The sequence below is a fragment of the Salvelinus sp. IW2-2015 genome, linkage group LG26, assembly GCF_002910315.2.
Source record: "Salvelinus sp. IW2-2015 linkage group LG26, ASM291031v2, whole genome shotgun sequence".
Lineage (NCBI taxonomy): Eukaryota > Metazoa > Chordata > Actinopteri > Salmoniformes > Salmonidae > Salvelinus > Salvelinus sp. IW2-2015.
The window spans coordinates 9,129,173-9,157,059 of record NC_036866.1 but is presented as its reverse complement, the minus strand read 5'-3'; the positions used below and the strand labels follow the sequence as shown (position 1 = coordinate 9,157,059).

The 27,887-nt window shown below is 46.8% G+C and overlaps 1 protein-coding gene and 1 long non-coding RNA gene across 4 annotated transcripts; one reads left to right on the top strand and one right to left on the bottom strand.

Annotated features, from left to right (window-relative positions):
* Positions 1-253: 253 nt before the first annotated feature.
* LOC111952896 (uncharacterized) lies at positions 254-3,820 on the bottom strand. The gene is made up of 3 exons (XR_002875783.2): positions 3,467-3,820; positions 3,298-3,368; positions 254-499 (listed from the first exon to the last, which is right to left on the bottom strand). It is a non-coding gene; the product is annotated as an uncharacterized lncRNA (long non-coding RNA).
* A 6,727-nt stretch (positions 3,821-10,547) lies between these two features.
* ifi44g (interferon induced protein 44g) lies at positions 10,548-13,877 on the top strand. 3 transcript variants are annotated; one of them, XM_023970819.2, is made up of 8 exons: positions 10,548-10,660; positions 10,775-10,953; positions 11,575-11,644; positions 11,757-11,958; positions 12,148-12,300; positions 12,717-12,888; positions 12,989-13,089; positions 13,537-13,877. In XM_023970819.2, exons 2-8 carry the CDS (start codon positions 10,776-10,778, stop codon positions 13,723-13,725), a joined length of 1,065 nt encoding a protein of 354 aa, XP_023826587.1. In that variant the 5' UTR covers positions 10,548-10,660; position 10,775; the 3' UTR covers positions 13,726-13,877. The 3 variants fall into 3 exon arrangements, with proteins under 3 accessions (XP_023826587.1, XP_070291190.1, XP_023826588.1); XM_070435089.1 differs by having other exon boundaries at positions 10,552-10,660; positions 10,793-10,953; positions 11,757-11,952; XM_023970820.2 differs by having other exon boundaries at positions 10,552-10,660; positions 11,757-11,952.
* The last annotated feature ends 14,010 nt before the right edge of the window (positions 13,878-27,887 follow it).

Genomic DNA, 27,887 nt, shown 5'->3' with positions numbered 1-27,887 from the left:
CGCCCTCTAGTGTCAACATATGGTAATGGCAACCAGAAAGATAATCTTTCACTAAAATACTCAAGAAACATCATGACATTAATACTTTAATAATAGTAAAGATTGTACATGAACTGCTAAGGAGGCTGTAAAGTACAGATACTTTTTGATAGGTTAACAAATATTTGTAATCAAGTAAAATCCATGCAAAGCGAGGGCTGTGTACCATTTCTATAATGCTTTCCTTCATGTCTGGTTCCACACTCATAGTTACTATAGGGATTCCAGTCCTTTCCAGACATAGTCCACAGTCCGGTAGTTGTGTACGTGCCATCGCTTCCCCTGGAACTCCAAATCGCATTGTTCTCAGGGGTTACCACTGTGTCGTTGATCCACCAAATGATGTCCACCAAATGACGTGTTTTTAAACCACTGAGTACACACACCAGTGTAGGTGAGGCACCAGGGTTGCGCCCAAATGAGGAGAGGATTAGCACAGAGGGATTAGAAGGGTTCAAACCTGAGGAGAGAAAGAACATCAACATGCATGAAGCTCTCGGGGTTGAGAAGTTTGGAACAAAGACGTTTAGAAACATTTGGAACTACTACAGTATATCTCTTGAACAAATGTTATTGAAATACAGACAATTGGGTCGTTCCACGAAATGAGAGCCTTTTTGTCCTTTTGATATTTTAAGTAGAAATTGTGCACCAATATTGAATTTTAAAGCCTGTTATATTATTAATGCTTGCTCCCACTCCCCCCTCTGGCGCTCGAGGCGCCATGCTGCCCTTCATTACGCACACCTTCACCATCATTACGCGCATCAGCGCTCATTGGACTCACCTGGACTCCTTCATTTTGTTGATTGCCCCCTATATCTGTCTGTTCCTCAGGTGTGTTCCCCGTGTCAGCATTATTGTAGTTTACTTTTCCGTGTCCAGACGCTGTCCGTGTCCGACACCACTATGGAGGCATCAGGGAGTTTGTTTTTTGTTTTTGTTGGTAACATCGGGTCCGTGTGCCGTCGCCGATGGAACCGGGGATGCCTCAGCTAGCTCGTCGGGCTTCCACGCCTTAGCTGGCTCGAGAGGTTTTCTTGCCTCGGTTGGCTCGGCAGTCCATCCCACGTCATGCCCCAGCCGGCTAGTCGGGCTCCCACGCCTCAGCCGGTTCGTCAGGCTTTCACGGCTCACCCGGCCCGTCGCCTTCCATGCATCAGCGCTCGTCCGGGCTTCTACGCCTCAGTCGGCTAGTCCAGCGCCCATGCCTCGGCCGGCCCGTCAGCTCGCCCAGTTGGGACGCCGGCTGGCACCCCTAGAGGGGGGGGGTACTGTCACACCTGCTCCCGCTCCCCCTCTCTGGCGCTCAAGGGCGCCAGGCTTCCCTTCATTATGCACACCTGTCACCATCATCAGTGCTCATTGGACTCACCTGGACTCCTTCAAATTTGTTGATTGCCCTCTAATCTGTCTATTCCTCAGTTGGTTCCCTGTGTCAGCATTATTGGCGTTTACGTTTCCCCTGTCCAGACGCTGTCTGTGTTCTGTTTCATGTCTGTTTTTTATTAAATGTTCCCTCCCTGTACTTGCTTCTCTTCTCCTCCGTCTGTCCTTAAAATTATAGTAAATTAAGTAAATCAATCAATCAGATTTTCAATATGAAAAATATTTGCTAAAGTTTCAAAACTCAGCATCAACCCTGTGCAACCCTTGAATATTTTAACCCACTTCACCCCAAAATTTCTCCAAGTTTCCTAGTTATTATATTGCTTTGACAAAGCCATATCTGAAGATTAGAATTTATTTATTGTTATGATTAATTTACATCCATCCCTCATTTTAAGGTCATCCCGGTTACGTGAACTGAACTCTTGTTTTAATATGGTGAAACTATTCCYTTAACTATTCCTTTTTCAYAAGAAACTTTGAACATCTAATTTTCCAATCATAGTGTAAAAGCTAGTGAGCTGGTTCTGCTCTTTTTTGGCAATTGTCTGGTGTTGTGGGGGAAAACTGAGCGGGTCGAGCAGAACACATCAACCCTGTTACCCATAGATGGATGGGCTAGACATTTTTTAACAAAAACATTTTTGATGGTAAAGCTTGCATGCAATTGCCACTCCCTGTTTCACACAACAAGCTTTCAATCCCAACTGTACAAGGGGATTTATGGCTGATTTCAGATGAAATCCTCAACCGTGTTACAGTTAACGTTGTTACTTTATTTGGCACTTAATAGAGAGCAATAGTAATGGCGTATTTTTGTAGGCACTTTCCCCATGAATTGCCCCCATAGGAATGRCTGAACTAACCAGAGGTAAATCATGTCCAGAGTCTAGGACTTCAAGCTGTCGAGTTTTATTGGCACTTACTATAGTCATTTATGAAAATGAACAAGTGCTGTTGCCTAGTCACTTTACCTCTACCTATATGTACAGTATATAGCTACCTCAATTACCTCGTACCCCTGCACATCGACTCGGTACTGGTACTCCCTKTATATAGCCATGTTATTTTCTACTCCCTGTATGTAACCATGTTATTTTCTACTCCCTGTATAGATAGCCATGYTATTTTCTACTTCCTGTACATAGCCATGCTATTTTTTACTTCCTGTATACAGCCATGCTGCTTTTTTACACCCTGTATATAGATAGCCATGTTATTTTCTACTTCCTATATAGAGCCATTATATTTTCTACTCCTATAGACAGCCATGTTATTTTCCACTCCCTGTATAGATAGCCATGTTATTTTCWCCTCTCTATATATAGCCATGTTCTTTTCTACTCCCTGCATGTAGCCATGTTATTTTCTACTTCCTGTATATATATAACCGTGTTATTTTCTACTTCCTGTATACGGCCATGTTATTTTCTACTCCCTGTATGTAGATAGACATGTTATTTTCTACTCCCTATACATAGCCATGGTATTTTCTACTTCCTGTATTTAGCCATGTTATTTTTTACTCACTGTTATTTGTTAATCACTGTATATTWATTCCTTGTGTCGCTTTTTCAATTTGTTATTAAATGTTTTATCTTAGCTTTAACTCTGCATTGTTGGACATGGACCCATAAGTAAGCATTTCACTGTTAGTCTACACCTGTTGTCTGCAAAGCATGTGACAATTGATTTGAGTGGCTCTTTATGACAGAATGTTAAAATTACTTGAAATCAAACATTTTTTGGAACACTTCTCAAAAGGCACCGAATTGGTGGAATGACCCAATTGTGGCCTGCGTTGTGGGAGAATGTGTACATAACAATTAGCCTTTTTATTCATGMAAAAGGGATTTAATTCTAGCYTACCTTCAACAAAGAGTTGRATCCCTCTACTGAATACCACCTCCCTTTGAGGAGACTTGCTCCCATGTACACACCTGAGGAAAAATATGACCATAATTATCATCAGAACTTTTGCAAAAGTCCACATAGTACCTACAATGCAATCTGGATTGAAAGTTGAGCTGAAAGTTACCCCAGTAGTAGTAGTAAAGTGAAACACCGTCCTCGTGCWCTGTTCATTCTGTCTGTTTCAGTTGGTGCTCTAGAGAGGAGAAAAGCCCAACTGCTGTGAGTCCCTTGAGATTATTGGTGTCTTGTCCTCCTAGTATCATACAGCTYTCTCCTCTCACATGGACTTCTACTGCAGGGAATGATAGTTCTTCACCTCAGGTTTTTATTTGAGCATTTAGCCCARTCCTGCTAAAAACCGTCAGTTAATCACTAATTAGGAGAATATCAATAAATGATACAGTCATATTGCTATCTCCTCTAAAGATACAGACTTTCTCACAACTAAGTTGGTCTCGACACCGGTGCAAAGAGGAAATGTTGTGAAAAACTATCTGGGTGGAACAKGAGTTTTTTCCCAAGGCACGTGTTGTCCCCTTCTATCGCAGGCTCAAAACAAGTAGATCACTTATTCAGTTTGTAGGAGGATAGAAAAACAAGAAGGACTGGCACGCGTGGTTGTGTCTGAAACAAATGTAGACTCATGTACGACTTCTCCAGTTCTGCCCACTCTGGAGTATTTGGGGGGATTCTGACAATGAGGATTGTCTGTGGTAAACCACAAGAGGCTTAACTTTACTTCTCCTTTTGCCATTATACTGTTAGTCAACCCACAAGAAATATTCACTCTCAGAACATGGCAATAACAAAACAACAACATCAACCTGAGAGTTTATTAGGAGTTGCTTTGGAAGGCCATTACAGAGTACCTTATACAGATGCAGGATTTTAATTTGAGCCAGTTTGCTACAACAGGAAAATAATCCTGCAGCAACTGGAAATTTGAATTATTATGTGGATCGTAATTAATGGATATTTTTGGTAGGGGTTGACAATTATTTTTTTTACGGCAAATCAGTCAGAAATGTTAAAGTGGAAATTACAAGCCTTAGAAGCCTTTTTAAACATTGAATAAACTACAAGTTTGCATTTCCTGCTATGCAGGAAAAATACTCAGCAACAAAAGAGTTATCAAACTAAGATCCTACATCTGTAGATACAGTACAATGTTATTACATAGTATACCTTACATTCATCTCTACAAATCAGTTGTTGTTTCTCTCAAGTCCTTCTGTAGGTCCACAGTAATAAACTGCCATGTCATTCTCTTTAGATCCATGGATCACTAACTGCTGCTGGTGAAATKGGCTGCTATCGTKGGTCTGGACAGTGAACATGTTGGGATGGAAGCCTTGACCGTAGAGCAGATGGGAGGTGATGGTCAGGGGGTAGCTCAGTACTATCTCAATCCTCTCTCCTGGACTCTGCYTGTACCAGCTTACAGTGGCCAACCTACAGTTACTGGACAGAAGGCAGTCCAGAATGGCATCCTCYCCCACTTTCACTGATAAGCTCTTCAGTGATACACCCAGGGATTCTCCCAAACGTAGACCTGTAGAAGTCATAACAGAATGTCAAAGAAGGCAAGTCATATAGGCCTAAAGACAGTGGCCCGGTCTAGAAACAACCCGTAATCAATTCTGTTTAAAAAATGCATTACATTTCATAATGTTTTAATAATATGCCTACTGAACTTCCACAGAGACATAGTGTCACAATTACTAAATGGTTRTAGGGTACTGTATCCGACAGTAAAGCGTTTAAATGCCTTGCGGATCACAACCAACAAACACTCAATCTGGTTATTTCAAAATAATGTTTCCTATGATGTTTAACCATTTTGAGATTGTTATTGTGAAATTGACTTACCATTTTGAATGACTGACAAGTATAACATGATTCTCGTTATCCCTTTCATGGCCTAATTCAGTGCTCTATTCTGTGAGATGATGGAAAATAAGCATTCAATCCCAGACTGCCTTACTGTATAGACTCTACTTGAGGTTTCTCTGGAGAGAAGGTAGGCTATGTTTGTTAGTCCAACTGAGTATCACAGAGGAACTGCCTTCCAACATGYTGTACACAAAACTCATTAGACCATTTTGACTTCAGATGTGCGTCTATCACAGTCTGCAAAGGCAGCATTACCTTTAGGCTCTCATCTATTGTACTTTATTGTTGGGATGGGTTAATTTATAGTGCATTCGGAAAGTATTCAGACCTCTTGACTTTTTCCAAATGTTGATACGTTACAACCTTAATCTAAAATTGATTAAATTGTTTTTTCCCCCTCATCAATCTAAACACAATACCCCATAATGACAAAGCAAAAACAGGAAAACTTGAAATATCACATTTACGTAAGTATTCAGGCCCTTTACTCAGTACTTTGTTGAAGCACCTTTGGCAGCGATTAGATCCTTGAATCTTCTTGGGTATGACACTAAAAGCTTGGAACACCTGTATTTGGGGAGTTTCTCCCATTCCTCTCTGCAGATCTTCTCAAGCTCTGTCAGGTTGGATGGGGAGTGTCGCTGCACAACTATTTTCAGGTCTCTCCAGAGATGTTCGATCAGGTTCAAGTCCGGGCTCTGGCTGAACCACTCAAGGACATTCAGATACTTGTCCCGAAGGCACTCCTGCAATGTCTTGGCTGTGTGCTTAGGGTCGTTGTCCTGTTGGAAGGTGAAACTTCGTCCCAGTCTGAGGTCCTGAGCCCTCTGGAGCAAGTTTTCATAAAGGATCTCTCTGGACTTGTTTACTCCATCATCTTTCCCTCGATCCTGACTAGTCTCCAGTCCCTGCCTCGGAAAAACATCCTCACAGCATGATGCTGCCACCACCATGCTTCACCATAGGGATGGTGCCAGCTTTACTCCAGATGTGACGCTTGCATTCAGGCCAAAGAGTTCAATCTTGGTTTCATCAGACCAGAGGATCTTGTTCTTCATGGTCTGAGTCATTTAGGTGCCTTATGGCAAACTCCAAGCATGCTGTCATGTGCCTTTTACTGAGGAGTGGCTTCCGTCTGGTCACTCTACCATAAAGGCCTGATTGGTGGAGTGCTGCAGAGATGATTGTCCTTCTGGACGGTTCTCTCATCTCCACAGAGGAACTCTGAAACTCTTGGTGGTTCAAACTTCTTCCATTTAAGAATGATGGGGCCACTGTGTTCTTGGGACCTTCAATGCTGCAGAAATTGTTTGGTACCCTTCCCCCGATCTGTGCCTCGACACATCTGTCTCGGAGCTCTACAGACAATTGCTTCGACCTTACGGCTTGGTTTTTGCTCTGACATGCACTGTCAACTGTGGGACCTTATACAGACAGGTGTGTGTGTGTTCCAAATAATTTCCAACCAATTGAATTTACTACAGGTGGACTCCAATCAAGTTGTAGAAACATCTCAAGGATGATCAATACAAACAGGATGCACCTCAGCTCAATTTCCAGTCTCATAGCAAAGGGTCTGAATACTTATGTAAATAAGGTATTTTTGCCAAAATGTCTAAAAACCTGTTTTCACTTTGTCATTATTGTCACGTTCCTGACCTGTTTTCTTGTTTTGTATGTCTTTATTGGTCAGGGCGTGAGTGTTGGGTGGGCAGTCTATGTTTTCTATTCCTATGTTGGTTTTGTGTTCGGCCTGGTATGATTCTCAATTAGAGACAGGTGTGTGTCGTTTGTCTCTGATTGAGAGTCATACTAAGGCAGCCAGGGTTTCACTGGTGTTTGTGGGTGTTTGTTTCCTGTGTTAGCGTTTGGGCCACACAGGACTGTTGCAGGTTAGTCACGTTTATTGTTTTGTTAATTTGTAGTGTTTGTTGGTTTGTCATTAAAATCATGAATACCTCCTACTCCGCATCTTGGTCCGATCCATGCTCCTCCTCGTCTGAGGAGGAGAACGACATTGACGGCCGTTACAGAAACACCCCCCAAACCAGGACCAAGCGGATTGGAGAAGGACGGCAAGAACAAAAGCAATGGAGAGAAGAGGAATGGACATGGGAGCAAATACTCAACGGAGAAGGACCCTGGGCTAAGGTGGGAGAGAATCGCCGCTCTCGGGAGGAGAAGGAGGCAGCCACAGCCCAGGAGCGCTGGTATGAGGAGGCAGCACGTAAGAGAGGCTGGAAGCCCGAGAGGCTCACCCAAAAATTTCTTGGGGGGGGGCTAAAGGGAGTGTGGCGAAGCCGGGTTGGTTACCTGAGCCAACTCCCCGGGCTTACCGTGGAGTGAGAGGGCGTCGTACTGGTCAGACACCGTGTTATGCGGTAAAGCGCACGGTGTCCCCAGTACGCGTGCTTAGCCCAGTGCGGGCTATTCCACCTTGCCGCACTGGGAGGGCTAGGTTGGGCATCGAGCCGGATGTCATGAAGCCGGCCCAACGTATCTGGCCTCCAGTACGTCTCCTCGGGCCGGCGTACATGGCACCAGCCTTACAGGTGGTGTCCCCGGTTCGCCTGCAAGCCCAGTGCGGGCTATTCCACCTCGCCGCACTGGCAGGGCTACGGGGACCATTCAACCTTGTAAGGTTGGAGAGGCTCGGTGCTCAAGACGCGTGTCCTCCTTCACGGTCCGGCATATCCGGCGCCACCTTCCCGCCCCAGCCCAGTACCACCAGTGCCTACACCACGCACCAGGCTTCCAGTGCATCTCCAGAGCCCTGTTCCTCCTCCCCGCACTCGCCCTGAGGTGCGTGCCCTCAGCCCGGTACCTCCAGTCCGGCACCACGCATCAGGCCTATTGTGCGTCTCAGCCGGCCAGAGTCTGCCGTCTGCCCAGCGGTGCCTGAACTGCCCGTCTGCCCAGCGGTGCCTGAACTGCCCGGCTGCCCAACGCCGTCTGAGCCATCTGTCTGCCCAGCGCCGTCTGAGCCATCTGTCTGCCAGCGCCGTCTGAGCCATCCGTCTGCCCAGCGCCTCTGAGCCACCCGTCTGCCCAGCGCCGTCTGAGCCATCCGTCGCCCAACGCCGTCTGAGCCATCTGTCTGCCCAACGCCGTCTGAGCCATCTGTCTGCCCAACGCCGTCTGAGCCATCTGTCTGCCTAACGCCGTCTGAGCCATCTGTCTGCCCAACGCCGTCTGAGCCATCCGTCTGCCCAGCGCCATCTGAGCCATCCGTCTGCCCAGCGCCGTCTGAGCCATCCGTCTGCCAAGCGCCGTCTGAGCCATCCGTCTGCCACGAGCCATTAGAGCCGCCCGTCTGTCCCGAGCCGTTAGAGCCGTCCGTCAGTCAGGAGCCGCTAGAGCCGTCCGTCAGTCAGGAGCTGCCAGAGCCGCCAGCCAGTCAGGAGCTGCAGAGACGCCAGCCAGTCAGGAGCTGCCAGAGACGCCAGCCAGTCAGGAGCTGCCAGAGACGCCAGCCAGTCAGGAGCTGCCAGAGACGCCAGCCAGTCAGGAGCTGCCAGAGACGCCAGCACGTCAGGAGCTGCCAGAGACGCCAGCCAGTCAGGAGCTGCCCTACGGTCATGAGCTGCCCTACATCAGAGCTGCCCTACAGTCATGAGCTGCCCTCAGTCATGAGCTGCCCTCCAGTCATGAGCTGCCCTCCAGTCATGAGCTGCCCTCCAGTCATGAGCTGCCCTACAGTCATGAGCTGCCCTACAGTCATGAGCTGCCACCCAGTCATGAGCTGCCACCCAGTCCGGAGCTGCCACTCAGTCCGGAGCTGCCACCCAGTCCGGAGCTGCCACTCAGTCCGGAGCTGCCACTCAGTCCGGAGCTGCCCCTTATCCCGGAGCTGCTGCCCCTTACCCGGAGCTGCTGCCCCTTATCCCGGAGCTGCTGCCCTTATCCCGAGCTGCTGCCCCTTATCCCGGTGCTGGCCCTTATCCCGATGCTGCCCCTTCATTTAGGTGGGTTGAGTTGGAGGGTGGTCATTGGGAGGGGGATACGGAACGGGGAGTGACTATGGTGGGTGGGGACCTCGCCCAGAGCCTGAGCCACCACCGTGGTCAGATGCCCACCCAGACCCTCCCCTAGACTTTGTGCTGGTGCGCCCGGAGTTCTCACCTTAAGGGGGGGTTATGTCACGTTCCTGACCTGTTTTCTCTTGTTTTGATGTCTTTATTGGTCAGGGCGTGAATGTTGGGTGGGCAGTCTATGTTTTCTATTTCTATGTTGGTTTTGTGTTCGGCCTGGTATGATTCTCAATTAGAGACAGGTGTGTGTCGTTTGTCTCTGATTGAGAGTCATACTAAGGCAGCCAGGGTTTCACTGGTGTTTTGTGGGTGTTTGTTTCCTGTGTTAGCGTTTGGGCCACACAGGACTGTTGCAGGTTAGTCACGTTTATTGTTTTGTTAATTTGTAGTGTTTGTTGGTTTTTTCATTAAAATCATGAATACCTCCTACTCCGCATCTTTGGTCCGATCCATGCTCCTCCTCGTCTGAGGAGGAGAACGACATTGACGGCCGTTACAATTATGGGGTATGTGTATAAATTGATGAGGACATTTTTTTATTTAATCAATTTTACAATAAGGCTGTAACGTAACAAAATGTGGAAAAGTCAAGGGGTCTGAATACTTTCTGAATGCACTGTACATAGAGGACTGTGAATGACATACAATATTGTGTGTACAATAGCATGTCCGTAGGCAAAATATGTGGATACAGCATAATTGCCCCAAACTTTCTGATTCAGTTTTTCGATGGGTTATTCATTGTCTGTTTTTCTGTCTCATTGAAAATGGTGTCTTGCTGAAAATGTGTTGCATCAGTTCAGTATTTCACGCAAGTGTAGTATGTGAGTGTAGTACTAGAGGACTGGACTTAGTTATATAGCATGGTAGTTATATTTCCCTGTCACAACAAGTTGGTGCAGTTTGAGCACTTTCCATTTAATTAATACACTGGTGGCAATGGTGGGATAATCCTCGGGCAGTCTCTCAAGATAATGCCACTGTTCTAATCACTACACGAGTAGCCTATACTGAAACTCGGATAGCATTGGATCCTCAGCTTCAGTATGTGGGCAACACTCCTGCTGAACCCACAACAGTTATAGATTGTGCTTCCAACAGCTGCATCCCTCTTCCTGCTAGTCCAAGACTGACCTTTATAAAATGATGATAGACTTATTGTAATTATTWAAAGTCTAAGTTCATGTTGAGTTAACTGAGGTTTGTTTTTACTCTAGGCTGAACACAGCTTTACTGGAAAGACAAGTAGAAATGGGATTTCAAAATTTCACTTTCGTTTCCACACAACAGACACACCCACAAGTCTACTGAGAAACAGATACACAATACTATCAGGTCAAACTGATTCATAGGCTCAGCTGGTTGTGGATAMAATCTCCAAGCAATCTTGCTAGGTTTGTATAGTATACTTTAAGTTAATCTTTGAACCATGTTCATTTTATTACGATCATTGGCTTTAAGAATTCAATGTTGCATGATGGTATATGAATATGTTATTACATTGACAGCATGGCCTTCAACTTCAGGACGGTATCTGKAAATTGTCMGAATTTTTCTGCACCAGTTTTGCATGGTGAGAAACCTTCATCAATAGCTTTCGCAACAGACCTGTTGGGAGGGGACGGCAGACCTGACTCGAGTAAAGTCCGCAAGGAGAATGTGATAAATGCACCTGGGGGGTTTGCAGGTAAGCAAATAGGTGTTGACTATCATGATGTTGGAGTAATTWCTTAAAGGTCCAATGCAGCAGTTTTTATCTCAATATAAAATAATTTCTGTGTAACAATTAAGTACCTTACAGTGAGTGTTTCCAATTAAAATGGTCAAAAATAAACAAAAATAGCTTGCAAAAAGCAATTTCTCAAGCAAGAATTTTGCTGGGACTGTCTGGGAGTATGTAAGGGAAAACTGAAAACTAGCTGTTATTGGCAGAGAGGTTTAGAACTGTCTTTCTTATTAGTCTTTTAACTAATTCCACTCCACTCAATTTCAAGGTGTCTTTTCAAACAGCTCGTACACTAAAAGGGCATTATAATAATTTTCACAATTTCACAGTACTATTCCAACCTTATAGAGTGGAAATATATATAAAACACAGGGAAATCTGCACTGGGCCTTTAATAGTCTAACAGGGAAATCTGCACTGGGCCTTTAATAGTCTAACAGGGAAATCTGCACTGACTGCACCGGACCTTTAATCACCTATTGTGTGCTGTGAGACTCATTGCCACTTTCCAGTAGACTACACTTACCTGATAATTCATGATTTTCATTAGTTTGCTCTTACACTATACTGTCTCAACTCTAGGCCTGCCAGGGGCAGAACAGTGGAAAAGTAAGATGGAGTCCCCATGGAGGGAGGTGGCATGGACTGAGGAGTGAGTAGGGTATCACAACAATACATTCAAACTTACCTATGTACACCAACTAGGCTTCTAAACAATCCACCATGTAATCATATTTAATTGATAATGACCAATGTTTGCCCAGTCGCAGGGAGACCCTGATGAAGTCTATCAGTTCCTATAAGCCTGGTTGTGAGGATTTGTCTGAGGCTCGGGTTCTGCTGGTGGGGCCTATCGGTGCCGGCAAGTCCAGCTTCATCAGCTCTGTTCAGTCAGTCTTCACAGGAAGATTCACTAACCGGGCCATGGTTGGCTCTTCCTCTACCAGCTTCACCAAAAAGGTAGAGGTAAAAAAACATAGAAAGTATTTGAGTTTGTTAGAAACTGGGAGTTTTGGTGCTGGATGATATAGATCAATTACATGCATAAATAAAGATTTAGTTAAGTTACAAAAACTATTATTGTTAATCACTCCATATTGTAAACCACATTGTATATCCTTACACATATAATTCTGTCTGTGTCCTCTATCTTAGCTCCAGTTGTTCAACATCCGTGGGCGGAGTCCGGAGCAGCCTACTGCGCTGGTCCTGTGTGATGTCATGGGTCTGGGAGATGGGGAGACCACTGGACTAACCCTCCATGACACTCTGGCTATCATCAAAGGCCATGCACCCGAGGGASACAAGGTACGTGAGGGAGAACGGACACAGGTGCCACCGTTGTGTGTAAGACAGAGTGCAAGTATTGGATGTCAACGTTAAAATTACAGGGGCACAGTGTGTGTAACATTCATATAACTCGGAGTTGAGCAACAGCGGCCACAGTGTGTTCCAGGTCTGCTCTAACACACAGTGTGTGCCGATTTTTGTTCCAGTTTAGTTCTAACACACCTGATTCAACTAATCACAGTCTGCAATTTAGACCACTAATATGATTCAGGGGAGATAGTGCTGGGTTGGAACATACTCATGCAGGCAGCCTCACAGGATAGGAGTTACTCACCCCTGATATAAATGTCTCTGTTCAGTAGAGAATATTATAAATACTCTCTCAGCTGGTTGGTTTGAACAACCAAACTAATGTTCTTATTCATCCTCTACAGTTCAGTCCTGAGCAGCCTGTGAGATCAGAGACTGTGGGCTATGTGAAGAAGCCGTCCCTTAAAGACAAGGTCCACTGTGTCGTCTTTGTGGTGGATGCTTCTAAAGTGTCCAGCTACACCAAAGGTCTGGGCACCACCTTCCAACAGCTCCGAGAACACATCAGTGACCTGGGTGAGCACAGGATGGAGTGTTTTAGCAATGGCAGTAATGGTTGTAGGAACTGTGGTCAATTCTGTCAGTTGACAGTGTGTGAAACAAATGTGTTTTGTAGGTGTGCATCAAGTGGCACTGCTGACACACGTGGACCAGGTGTGTCAGGAAACCGCCCGTGACATCACCCAGGTGTACAACAGTCGGATCGTTCAGCAGACGGTACTCTCAATAATACCCCTTATTGACGTGTTAGTCAGCTATTGGAACATCTGACATTTAAACCACTCTGTATGAACAGTAGTTCTACTGTGAACATCCTTGACTGACTTGTGTGTCTTTGTACTTGTTTTACTGTCATGGTGGGGACCAGAAGTCCTCACAAGGATAGTAAAACAAGGGAAAAAATGTTTCGGTCCCCCCCCAAAAAATACTATTTTAAGCTCAGGGGTTAGGTTTAGGGTTTCAATTTGGGTTAAGGTTAGAATCAGGGTTAGGGGTAGGTTCAGGGCTAGGGTTACAATTRGGGTTAGGATTAGTATCAAGGTTAGGGTTAGGGTTAGGATAAGGGTTAGATGTTAGGGAAAATAGGATTTTGAATGGGAATCAATTGTTTGGTCCCCACAAGGATAGTAAAACAAATGTGTGTGTCTGTATATGTGTGAGTAGATGACCAAGGCTGGGGCTCTGCTTGGCATGTCCACCTCCTACATCGTCCCGGTGAAGAACTACTCATCTGAGCTGGACGTTGATGAGAACACAGACATCCTTCTGCTCAGTGCTGTGGACCACATCCTGCAATACGTGGATCTGCATTTCCAGGACTGTGCAGCAACATACCCTAAACTGTCTCTTTAAAAAGGCTGTGAAATGCTATTTAATATAAAAATGCATTACATATGTTTATCATGTTTTATGACTTGCTTGCACTATTGTTAACYTTTTAAYTAGTTYTTTACAGAAGTCTTGCTTTGACTAAAATAAATGTGTAAAAGYCATTTTGAAYGGTGTACATGTTGTCTGTYTAGGAATGTTTTAACCTGTTTTGTACAATAGGGACACTCTCASAAGGGGYTATGGGTCACTGGCCACATGTATATAGGTACAACRTGTTAGCTCAGCACAGGTGAGCAAGTATGGTTAGCTGCAGCCCAATATAGTGACCGGAGTGGGCGTATGGAAAGCGAATTAGCTAATTGGCCAGAATTGTTTTCACTCAAGACCGTTTTGTGTGGCTGATTGGACTACACAACGAGTTGACAAACCGGTTGACAAACCGGTGACCAGGGTGTTGAATCCATGTTCATGTCGAATTGAAGTGCTTCCTACTCGGTGTCACAGTCGTGTAGCTGGCGGTAGCTAACGTGGCCATTTTTTTTCTCTCACATGAATTTATTTCAAGAAGGATAGCAGCTTACACAATAAATAACTAATATTGATAACCATTAAGATGTCACCTTGATACATACATACAGTCTACYACTSAATGGGGAGGGCATGAACGGCAACAACAAGGGGACAGTGCCATTTGCTCCYGCTTGACASAATTACTACTGTCCGGCAACTGCGKTGGTAATAAGATACCTAGTAGCCATTATCAAGGTGACAGCTGTACACGCACTCCACGCCCATTCTCAATACTTTTGATCAAAAATAAATAATCATCTGTTTTATAACTGAAAATGGTAGCATTATTTTATTTATGCAAAACTAACAGTGAAAAAACTACTCAGACATCCCTGGCTAAAAACAGAGTCCAAACTCTCGCTGTATGGTAGGTCAATGGAAGGTAGTTGCTAGGTAAAAAATGGAAGAAAAAAATATACAGCTCAATCAAAATCGTCTAACCCACATGTCAAACTCATTCCACGAATGGCCGAGTGTCTGGGTTTTCTCTCCTCCCTTGTACTTGATTGATGAATTAAGTTCATTAATTAGTAAAGAACTCCCTCACCTGGATGTTGTCACGGTCGTCAATAACAGGAGACCAAGGCGCAGCGTGGTAAGCGTACATACTTCTTTTAACTTCTTATGGCTGAGGGGCAGTATTGAGTAGCTTGGATGAAAGGTGCACAGAGGTGCCCAGAGTAAACAGCCTGCTCCTCAGTCATAGTTGCTATATAATGCATATTATTATTAGTATTGGATAGAAAACACTACTGAAGTTTCTAAAACTGTTTGAATTATGTCTGTGAGTATAACAGAACTCATATGGCAGGCAAAAACCTGAGAAGTTCCACTTCCTATTTGAATTTTTCTGAGGCTGGTAGATTTTCAACCAAGCTCCCATTGAAATTACAGCGAGATATGGATGAGTTTTTCACTTCCTACGGCTTCCACTAGATGTCAACAGTCAAGAGAACACTGTACAAACTAACAAAACGAACCGTGAAGCATATGAGAAGTGCAGACAGGCAACTAAACATAGAATAAGAACCCACAAACTACCCAAGGAATATGGCTACCTAATATGGTCCCCAATCAGAGACAACGATAAACAGCTGCCTCTGATTGAGAACCAATCTAGGCAACCATAGACATATAAACACCTAGACTTAGAAAACCCCTAGACAATACAAAAACTAAACAAACCACCCTCGTCACACCCTGACCTAACCAAAATAATAAAGAAAACAAGATAACTAAGGTCGGGGCGTGACAGTACCCCCCCCAAAGGTGCGGAATCCCGGCCGCAAACCTAAATCTATATGGGAGGGTCTGGGTGGGCATCTAACTTTGGTGGCGGCTCTGGTTCTGGACGCCGCCCCCCTTCTTTACACTGATTCCTCCGCCCTTGTAGCACTGACCCGTGGATCATCGCCGGAGGCTCTGGACTGCGGATCCTCACCGTAGGCCCCGGGCTGGGGACCGTTGCTGGCGCTCTCGGACTGGGGCCGTCGCTGGAGACCCCGGCCTGGGGACCGTCGCTGGAGACCCCGGCGTGGGGACCGTCGCTGGAGACCCCGGGCTGGGGATCGTCGCTGGAGGCTCCGGACTAGGGATCGTCACTGGCGGCTCCGGACTGGGGATCGTCCTGGAGGCTCCAGACTGGGGATCGTCGCTGGAGGCTCCGGACTGGGGATCGTCGCTGGAGGCTCCGGACTGGGGATCGTCGTTGGAGGTTCCGGACTGTGGCCCGTCGTTAGAGGTTCCGGACATGTGGCCCGTCTGTAGAAAAGGCCCATGGAGTTGGTGGAATAATTATTTAATTCATGGCCACTTACTCAGCTGGGCAGGGGCGCTTTTAATTAGGTCAGGTGTCAATGACAGACAGATCTCATCCACATAAAGGAGGAAAACGCCATCGCCTGATCTCGCTGCTTTCTCTTCCTTAACTCAGTCTGATCCAGAAGTTCTGTGCGTGAAGGTAGCTTCCAGTTGGAGAAGGTGTCCATCTTCCAAGCATCTCTACATTCCGAAGGAGGTAGTGACAGCAAGTCCTCTTCACCAGAAGCAATCCAGCTCCATCCCCCTGTGCAGCCACTGACCTCCTTCGGAATGTAGAGATGCTCTGGAAGATGGACATCTTCTCTAACCGGAAGCTACAGGAGGTCACCCGCTCAAAACATGACTCCAATGCATTAGACCTCCTGGAGAAGCGCACCACCACCACTGAACTGGATGGCGTTCAGAGGTACGTGACCCACTGCTACGGGTGCCCAAACCATCCTCCTCTGGCAACCACAACAGGGCTGTACTCCCAATACTGCGTGGAACGAGCGACACCTGGTGAAGAATCCTGAGCTTGCTGAAGTTCATAACCGGGAGAGATTCATAACCTTGTGAAGGCAGGCTATGTCACAAAAGTGACCGCTCATGAAAGGGAAACCCACTCAGGAATCCTGGTATCTCCCTCACCATGTTATCCAGCAACACAGCGGGGTGGGAAGTATTGACTTGTCTTCAACTGTTCATTCCAAGCTGCTGGTCAAAGCCTGAAATGACTGTCTACTCCCTGGACCAACCTTAGGTCCTTCTTGCTCGGTGTCCTTCTCCGGTTCCGGCAGCACTCTAACAGCCATCAGTGGAGACATCAAAGCCATGTTTCATCAGATTCGTCTACTGCCTTCCGACACCACACTGCTCCGGTTCATATGGCGAGATATGGAACGAGACGCAGAGCCCACCATCTATGAATGGCAAGTACTCCCATTTGGCACCACATGCAGTCCTTGCTGTGCCATATACGCTCTGCAGAGAACACACACGGGAGACAGTGAACCCAGAAAGTGTGAACCCAGAAGTATGGGATTCAGTGGAAAATGCCTTCTATGTGGATAACTGCTTACAGAGCATCCCATCCATGGCTGAAGCGAAAGCACTCCTTGATAAAGTACGGAATCTCCTGTCCAAAGGGGGATTTGAGGTCCGACAGTGGGCGAGTAACAGAGCGGAGGTTATCCAGCACCTCCCGCCACAAGCCAGGTCCAGTAGCAGTGAACTATGGCTATCGCAATCTGGCGCTAACCCACAAGAGCCCACTTTAGGACTGAGATGTAGCTGCATACCGGATACCCTTGGGTACAAGCACCGCTCAGCCCTGAGTACCGAAACCCCCACTCTGCGCACCATCTATCGGACCCTGGCCAGTCAATACGATCCCCTTGGGTATATCCTGCCATACACAACCCGGGCCAAAGTCTTAGTGCAGGACCTGTGGCAGACCAAGAGGGACTGGGATGAACCGATCCACCTGGCTGACCTAGTGGAACGATGKATCTGTTGGAAAACAGAGTTATCGGAGCTCTCTGAAGTCCAAATGCCAAGATGTTATGTACCACCCTGTGCTGACCAACTGGGATCATGCCTGGAAMTGCATGTGTTCTGTGACGCTTCAGAGCGAGCTTATGGGGCGGTTTCCTATCTAAGAGTGGAGGATAAGGCAGGACACACCCATGTCTCCTTTGTCATGGCCAGGTCCAGGGTCGCACCCAAGAAGCAGTTGTCAATGCCTAGGCAGGCACTCAGTGCTGCCCTTTCCGGAGCACAGTTGGCCTCTACCTTGCGAGCCGAGCTCACCTTGCCAATCCAAAGGGTCATCTACTGGAGTGATTCAACCACTGTATTGACCTGGCTCACATCGGAGTCCTGCAGGTATAAGGTGTTCGTCAGAACTCGCATTGCGGAAATCCAAGACCTAACAGAAGTCCAGGACTGGAGGTATGTTGATAGCATAAACAATCCTGCTGATGACGTTACTCGCTGTAAAACCCTTAAGGAACTGGCTCAACCCCATCTCTGGAGCTTGGGACCACCATTCTTGTCCCAACCAGAGAACGAGTGGCCGATAGCCCCCAGGCGTGCGGCTCCTCCGCAACCAACTGAAGCTCATGAGTTAAGGAAGTCCGCCCAATGCTACAGCATCTCTACGGAACCAACAACAGCTCTCCCTGACCTAGCACAATCCCAGAACACTGCCGGATCTGATCGCCGCGCACAAAACCAGACCTCAGATGGGGTGGCTTCTATACCACCTCTCTTGCGGCAGAGACACTACTCTCCAGCATGCACAACCAGTTAGCTTCCTGAGAGCTAAAAGCTCTGAAAGCCGGAGGGAGTTGCTAAGGAGAGCCTGTCATGTCTGTCATTTATTTCATGTCTTGTCCTGTGCTTCCCTCTGCTGGTCTATTAGGTTCTTTCCCTCTTTCTCTCTCTCTCTCTCCTCCTCCTCTCTCCTCTCCCGCTCTCTCTCTCTATCGTTCCGTTCTGCTCCCAGCTGTTTCTCATTCTCCTAACGACCTCATTTACTCTTTCACACCTGCCCCTATTTTGCCCTCTGATTAGAGTCCCTATTTCTCCCTCTGTTTTCCGCTCCTGTCCTTGTCGGATCTTGTTTGATGTTTGCTGTCCTGCGTCTTGTTCCGCCCTGTCGTGTTTTTTGCCTGGAATAAAGACTCTGTTTCTTTAAGTCGCTTTTGGGTCCGCATTAATCAGCATAACAGAAGAATCCGACCAAGAATGGACCCAGCGACTACGGATTCTCGCAACACTGCCTCGAGTTCCAGGGAGCAATGCTCGGCAGACACGAGCAGGAATTGTTTGCTGCTCGTCATGCCGTTAAACCCTGGCCGCTCAGGTCTCCGATCTCTCTGGACAGTTTCAGAGTCTTTCGTCTCGTGCCACCAGATACTTCCTGGTCTTCCAAGTCTCCGGAACCTAGGGTAATAACCCACCTTGTTACTCTGGGGCCCACTGAGTGTCGCTCCTTTCTCACCAGTGTGATATTGTTCTCTCTCCAGCCCAACACGTACTCAAGAGAGAGAGCTCGGATCGCTTAACGTCATATCACTCCTTACTGGTCGGGCTCGGGATGGGGCACAGCCATCTGGGAGGCAAGGGCTGAGTGTTCTATCGATTATCTGAACTTTAAAGAGGAGATGATACGTTTTTGATCGTTCAGTTTTTGGGAAGGAGGCTTCCAGGGTCCCTGGCTTCCCTATGTCAAGGTGATCGATCCATAACGGATTACTCTAGAGAGTTTCGCACTCTTGCTGCCTCCATGACTGGACGAGCCCGTTGCTCGCTTGTTTTCTGGAGGGACTCCACGCTGAGGTTAAGGTGAGATTCTCTCCCGGGAGGTTCCTTCCAGCGTGGACTCTTGATTGCACTCGCCATCCGTATAGAACGACGGGTAGATCTTCGTCACCGAGCTCGTGGAGGAGAGCTCGCGTTAACAGTGTTTCCCTCTCCGCATCTCAACCATCTCCTCCCCCCGGCTCAGAGACTGAGCCCATGCAGCTGGGAGGTATCGCATCTCGACTAAGGAGAGGGAACGGAGAATCACCAACGCCTTTGCCTCTATTGCGGTTCTGCTGGACATTTGTCATGTCATGTCCAGTAAAAGGCCAGAGCTCATCAGTAAGCGAGGGCTACTGGTGAGCGCTACTACTCAAGTCTCTCCATCAAGATCCTGTACTACCTTGTCGGTCCATCTACGCTGGACCGGTTCGGCTGCTTCCTGCAGTGCCTGATAGACTCTGGGGCTGAGGGTTGTTTTATGGACGAAGCATGGGCTCGGAAACATGACATTCCTCTCAGACAGTTAGAGAATCCACGCCCATGTTCGCCTTAGATGGTAGTCCTCTTCCCAGTATCAGATGTGAGACACTACCTTTAACCCTCACAGTATCTGGTAATCACAGTGAGACTATTTCATTTTTGATTTTTCGTTACCTTTTTACACCTGTTGTTTTGGGTCATCCCTGGCTAGTATGTCATAATCCTTCTATTAATTGGACTAGTAATTCTATCCTATCCTGGAACGTTTCTTGTCATGTGAGTGTTTAATGTCTGCTATCCCTCCTGTTTCTTCGTCGCCTCTACTCAGGAGGAACATGGATGTTGACAGGAGTGCCGAGGAATATCATGATCTGCGCACGGTCTTCAGTGGTCCAGAGCCAACTCCCTTCCTCCTCACGGTCGTATGATTGTTGTATTGATCTCCTTCCGGGGACCACTCCCCTCGGGGTAGACTATACTCTCTGTCGGCTCCCGACGTAAGCTCTCGAGGATTATCTGTCTGTTTCTCTCGACGCCGGGTACCGTGGTGCCTTCTTCCTCTCCCGCCGGAGCGGGGTTTTTCTTTGTTAAGAAGAAGGACGGTACTCTGCGCCCCTGCGGGATTATCGAGGGCTGAATACATAACGGTTAAGAATCGTTTATCCGCTTCCCCTTATGTCGTCAGCCTTCGAGATTTTGCAGGGAGCCAGGTTCTTTACTAAGTTGGACCTTCGTAACGCTTACCATCTCGTACGCATCAGAGGGGGGGACGAGTGGATAGACAGCGTTTAAACACTCCGTTAGGGCATTTTGAATACCGGGTTTTGCCGTTCGGTCTCGCAAATGCTCCAGCTGTCTTTCAGGCATTAGTTAATGATGTACTGAGAGACATGCTGAACATCTTTGTTTTCGTTTACCTTGACGATATCCTGATTTTTTCACCGTCTCTCGAGATTCATGTTCAGCACGTTCGACGTGTACTCCAGCGCCTTTTAGAGAATTGTCTCTACGTGAAGGCTGAGAAGTGCGCCTTTCATGTCTCCTCTGTCACATTTCTCGGCTTCTGTTATTTCCGCTGAAGGCATTCAGATGGATCCCGCTAAGGTCCAGCTGTCAGCGATTGGCCCGTTCCTAATGTCACGTGTCGAGTTGCAGCGCTTTCTCGGTTTCGCTAATTTCTATCGGCGTTCATTCGTAATTTCGGTCAAGTGGCTGCCCCTCTCACAGCTCTGACTTCTGTCAAGTCTTGCTTTAAGTGGTCCGGTTCCGCCCAGGGAGCTTTTGATCTCCTCAAGAAGCGTTTTACATCCGCCCTATCCTTGTTACTCTGACGTCACTAAACAATTTCATTTGTCGAGGTTGACGCTTCAGAGTGGGCGTGGGAGCCATTCTGTCCCAGCGCTTCCATTCTGACGATAAGGTCCATCCTTGCGCTTACTTTTCTCATCGCCTGTCGCCATCGGAACGCAACTATGATGTGGGTAACGCGGAACTGCTCGCCATCCGCTTAGCCATAGGCGAATGGCGACAGTGGTTGGAGGGGCGACCGTCCCTTTTGTCGTTTGGACTGACCAGTAAGAACCTTGAGTACATCCGTTCGGCAAACGACTTAATGCACGTCAAGATCGTTGGGCGTTGTTTTTCGCTCGTTTCGAGTTCGTGATTTCCTATCGCCCGGAAATAAGAACACCAAGCCTGATGCCTTATCTCGTCTCTTTAGTTCTTTCTGTGGCTTCTACCGACCCCGAGGGATCTCCCTGAAGGCGCGTTGTCGGGTTGACTGTCTGGGGAATTGAGAGACAGGTAAAGCAAGCACTCACCCACACTGCGTCGCCGCGCGCTTGTCCTAGTACCTTCTGTTCGTTCCTGTCTTCTACTCGTCTGGCTGTTTCTTCAGTGGCTCCACTCTGCCAAGTTAGCTGGCCACCCCGGCGTTCGGGTACGCTTGCTTCTATCGCCAGCGGTTTTGGTGCCTACTCAGGAGCGCTGACACGCCCGTTTCGTGGCTGTTGTTCGGACTGCGCGCAGACTAAGTCAGGACTCTCCTCCTGCCGGTCGTCTCAGACCGCTTCCATTCCTTCTCGACATGGTCTCACATCGCCTTAGACTTTATTACCGGTCGCTTCGTCTGCGGGGAAGACTGTGATTCTTACGGTTATCGATAGGTTCTCTAAGGCGGCACATTTCATTCCCCTCGCTAAGCTTCTTCCGCTAAGGAGACGGCACAGATCATCATTGAGAATGTGTTCAGAATTCATGCCTCCGTTAGACGCCGTTTCAGACAGAGGTCCGCAATTCACGTCACAGTTTTGGAGGGAGTTCTGTCGTTTGATCGGCTTCCGTCAGTCTCCTCTTCCGGTGTCATCCCCAATCTAACGGTCAAGCAGAAAGGGCCAATCAGTCGATTGGTCGCATATTACGCAGCCTTTCGTTTCGAAACCTGCGTCTTGGGCAGAACAGCTCCCCTGGGCTGAGTACGCTCATAACTCGCTTCCTTCGTCTGCTACCGGCTATCTCCGTTTCAGAGTAGTCTTGGGTACCAGCCTCCTCTGTTCTCGTCCAGCTCGCCGAGTCCAGCGTTCCTCCGCTCAGGCTTTTGTCCAACGTTGTGAGCGCACCTGGAGGAGGGTCAGGTCTGCACTTTGCCGTTACAGGCGCAGACTGTGAGAGCCGCCAATAAACGTAGGATAAGGAGTCCTAGGTATTGTCGCGTCAGAGAGTGTGGCTTTCCACTCGCAACCTCCCCCTTACGACAGCTTCTCGCAAGTTGACTCCGCGGTTCATTGGTCCGTTCCGTGTCTCTCAGGTCGTCAATCCTGTCGCTGTGCGACTGCTTCTTCCGCGACATCTTCGTCGCGTCCACCCTGTCTCCATGTCTCCTGTGTCAAGCCTTTTCTTCGCGCCCCGTTCGTCTTCCCTCCCCCCCCCCCGTCCTTGTCGAGGGCGCACCTATTTACAAGTACGGAAGATCATGGATAATGCGTTCCGGGGACGTGGTCACCAGTACTTAGTGGATTGGGAGGTTACGGTCCTGAGAGAGGAGTTGGTTCCATCTCGGGACGTGCTGGACCGTTCGTTGATTGATGATTTCCTCCGTTGCCGCCAGGGTTCCTCGAGTGCGCCAGGAGGCGTCGGTGAGTGGGGGGTACTGTCATGTTCTGTCATTATTTTCATGTCTTGTCCCTGTGCTCCCTCTGCTGGTCTTATTAGGTTCTTTCCCTCTTTCTCTCTCTCTCTCTCCTCCTCCCTCTCTCCCTCTCCCGCTCTCTCTCTCTATCGTTCCGTTCCTGCTCCCAGCTGTTTCTCATTCTCCTAACGACCTCATTTACTCTTTCACACCTGTCCCCTATTTTGCCCTCTGATTAGAGTCCCTATTTCTCCCTCTGTTTTCCGCTCCTGTCCTTGTCGGATTCTTGTTTGATGTTTGCTTGTCCTGCGTCCTTGTTCCGCCCTGTCGTGTTTTGCCTGGAATAAAGACTCTGTTTCTTTAAGTCGCTTTTGGGTCCGCAATTAATCAGCATAACAGAGCGTCTTCTCTCTCTCTGCCCCAGAATATTGATCAAATCCTTGGAGTGATCAGAGTCGGAGGAGGCTGCGCCAAGCAGAAGTTTTGGACCCCGATGCTATCCACCCAATTATCCTTGACTCCAGACACCCCCTTACCAGGCTCCTCATCAAGACTTATGATGAAAAGCTCTCCACCAGGGCCAGAGAGGGTCTATGGGAGATGAGGCGGAAGTACTGGATACTTGGAGGACGAGGAGCCATTCGTAAGCACCAATACGCCTGCGTAGAATGTCAGAGATCGCGGGCCGGAGCACTGTGCCCAAAATTTCAGATTTACCCCCTGCTCGCTTACGCCTCCTCAAACCACCATTCTGGTCAACAGGAGTAGATTGCTTTGGCCCCTTGACGATCAAGCTAGGTCGTCGAGTGGAAAAGCGCTGGGGCATTCTATTCAAGTGTTTGACGACTAGGTGTGTCCACCTGGACCTACTGGAGAGTTTGGATACTGAAGCCTTCCTCATGCCCTACGGCGGTTTATCTCCCGACGGGGAAACCCTACGAGATCCTGGCTGACAGAGGCACAAACTTCAAGCAGGAGAAGCCAGGTTGGAGGAAGTCTTCCAAGCCATGGAACCAGCCTCCAGGATCAGCTGAGGACCAACAAATCTTATTCAAATTTAACCCTCCAGGAGCTCCTCATTTTGGAGGAACATGGGAGCGAGAGATCAAATCTGTAAAGACGGCCTTACGAGTCGTCCTGGGGGACCAAACTGTTAGACAAGGATGAGTAATGAAACAGGATTGCACCTGAGCTAAATGTCAAGTCTCATAGCAAACGGTCTGAAGACGTATGTAAATAAGGTATTTCTGGCTTTTATTTTTTATAGATTTGCAAACATTTCTAAAAACTTGTTTTCACTTTGTCATTATGGGGTATCGTGTGTAAATTGCTGAGGATTTTTTTAAATGTAATACATTTTAGAATAACTGTAACATAACAAAATGTGGAAAAGGTCAAGGGTCTGAATACTTTCCGAAGGCACTGATAATTCTGTCTGTGTCCTCTATCTTAGCTCCAGTTGTTCAACATCCGTGGCGGAGTCCAGAGCAGCCTATTTGTTGATGGTCCTGTGTGATGTCATGGGTCTGGGAGATGGGGAGACCACTGGACTAACCCTCCATGACACTCTGGCTATCATCAAAGGCCATGCACCCGAGGGACACAAGGTACATGAGGGAGAACAGACACAGGTGCCACCGGTGTGTGTAAGACAGAGTGCAAGTATTGGGAGTCGAGTTTCATATATCTCAGAGTTGAGCAACAGGGGCCACAGTGTTTGCCGGTTTTTATTCCAGTTTAGCTTTAACACACCTGATTGAACTAATCACAGTCTTAATTTTATACCAGTTTTATGAATCAGGTGAGATAATTCTGGGTTGGAACATAAGCATGCAGGCATGCCACAGAACAGGATAGGAGTTGCTCACCCCTGATATAAATGTCTCTGTTTTTAGAGAATATTCCAATACTCTCTCAGCTGGTTGGTTTGAATATGCAATTTAATGTTCCCATTAATCTTTTACAGTTCAGTCCTGAGCAGCCTGTGAGATCGGAGACATCAGTGACATGGGTGAGCATAGGAGGAAGTGTTTTAGCAAYGGCAGTAATGGTTGTAGGAACTGTGGTCAATTCTGTCAGTTGACAGTGTGTGAAACAAATGTRTTTTGTAGGTGTGCATCAAGTGGCATTGCTGACACAAGTGGACCAGGTGTGTCAGGAAACCGCCTGTGACATCACCCAGGTGTACAAAAGCCGGGTTGTTCAGCAGACATTACTCTCAATAATTTCCCTTATTGATGTGTTAGTCAGCAATTGGAACATCTGAAATGTAAGCACCCTGTGTCAGGTTTTGGCCAGGACTGTTCAGGTTTTGGTCACTAGATGTCCCCATTGCACCTTTTTTGTACCTTTTGTTTTTTCCTTGCTCTGTTATTGTTTGCACCTGTGTGTCGTTCCCTTGTTAGTATTTAAACCCTGTGTGTTCCTCAGTTCTTTGCTCAGTGTTTGTATGTTAGCACCCAGCCCCAGCCTTGTTGTGAACATATATTTCTCTTATTGGATTTTCCAGAGGTTCTCTGGTTTAGTGCTTGTGTATTTTTGAGTAGTCTTTTGAGGTTTGTTTTTCCCTGCTGTTTTTACCACTTTGTGGAGTTTCTTTGTATTTTGGAGGATATCTATTTTGTGCCTCTTGGCTTTATTTTTGGACGTGGTGGATTTATATTCTTTGCCTGAAGATCTTGTCCTTTTATTAAACCACCATCTCTAGTACTGCTGAGTCTGCCTCATCTTCTGGGTTCTGCCGACTATTAGTGACTGTTTCTCTCACCGGGTCCTGACACCCTGTATGTAGGTCTACTGTGAGCATCCTTGACTGACTTGTGTGTGTTTGGTTTTACTATCTTGGTGGTGAAAAAATAAGAAACCTGCACACTGCTCTTGCTAGTATCACTGCGCTTTATTAAGCTTCACGTATCGGCCTCAAGGCCTTCGTCAGAGCTTTTGTGAGTTTTTGTAATTTGCACCCTTATGTAGACATTGCTCCACCCACATCCGTTTAATGCATCGAATGGGGTTGGAGTCGAGGGAGAAGAAGCAAGTGTTACGAAATATAAGTATTCTAATAAAGTGTGTACATAAAACGTATTAAACACGTCTGTAAAACCATAATAAGGACATCGACCTATCAAGTAAGCTTTCATAAATCATTGGGTACAGAGCAAGAACAAACGTAGAGTAATCGGAAGTGGAAGCATTAATTGATGTTCACACTTACAACATAACAATAATGGGCATTTCATCATTAAGACCTTTTGGGAAAAATGTCTGGAGGGACCAGAAGTCCTCACAAGGATAGTAAAACAATGAATATTTGGACAAGTGGGGACATTTTGCTGGTCCCCACAATGAAAAAGTATATTTTAGGCTTAGGGGTTAGGTTTGGGTTAGGGTTAGAATTAGGGTTAGGTTTAGGTGTAGGGTTAGGATTATGAGTTTGGGGTTAAGGTTAGGGTTAGGGTAAGGTTAAAGGCTTAGGGTTTGGGAAAATAGGACTTAGGAATGGGGATCAATTGGTTGGTCCCCACAAGGATAGTAAAACAAATATTTCTGTATGTGTGTGTGTGTGTATAGATGACCAAGGCTGGGGCTCTGCTTGACATGTCCACCTCCTACATCGTCCCAATGAAGAACTACTCATCTGAGCTGGATGTTGATGAGAACACAGACATATATATTTATTTACAAAAAAAAATATTTGGGAGATTGGAAATGATGCAGACAATTACATTGATGGAAGCTTCAATCTATCTACAATATTTAAGCTGATCTACCCCCCCCAAAAAATAAACATGAAAAAGAGAAAACATCCTTCTGCTCAGTGCTGTGCACCACTTCCTGCAATATGTGGATCTGCACTTTCAGAACAATGCAGCAACAGAGCCTAAACCAGTGCTCACCAACCTTTTGAGTCAAGATCACTTTCTGGGTCAAAATGCAAACCAAGATAAACTGTCTTTAACAAGGCTGTGAAATGCTGTGTAATAGAAATATGCATTACATATGCTTATGTTTTTTTAAAAACTTGTTTCCACTATTGTTAACATGTTAATTAACTTCTTGAGTCTCAATGCAACTGTTTATGTTATATGTTTTGTGTTCTACTTGTGGCCCTGGTTGTCCTGAAAAGAAAACGGTAAACACTTCAATGCAAGGCTAAATATGAGGGCAGAGCAAGCAGATGAATGAAAGTAGTGAATTTCATCTTGTTTTGCTGCAGTAAGCTTGGTTACAATGAATAGTCATTCACAGAAGTCTTGCTTTGAGTAACATTAATGTGTAAGAGCCATTTTGGCCTGTGTACATGTTGCCTGTCTAGGGATGTTTTAACCTGTTTTGTATAATAGGGGCACTTTCACATGGGGTTATGGGCCACTGGCCACATGTGGATATAGGTACAAAGTGGCCAAGGAAGTGTTAGCTTAGCACAGGTGAGGGGCATGCTCAACAGAGGCAGGGCCAACTTGTCTTGGATGAACAGGAGGAGGTGGGCTCTTCCTGTCTACAGTCGCCCATAATGCCACAGATTCCCCCGGTACTGCTGCTCATTCCGTGCACCAGTTCTGGAGTTCTATGTCACCAGCCTATAGGCGTCACTGAACTGTCTCATTACGCACACCTGATTCCAATTCCCCTGATTAGTAATTTTCAAACGTGCCCTCTGTTCACCATTGTCTTGTCAGTTATTGTTCCCATGTCCGTTGGTCTTGTGAGTACCTGTGCTTTGTTGTTTTGGCTTTCGTGCTGCGTGTATTGTGTACACGTTATTACGGGTCTCATCCCGTGTAGTACTTTGCAATTGTTATTACAGGTCTTGTCCCGTGCATTGTTTACGAGTCTCGTGCTGTGTATTGTTATCTTGTGTATTTATTAAGGGTTTAACCTCGCTCTTTTGTTT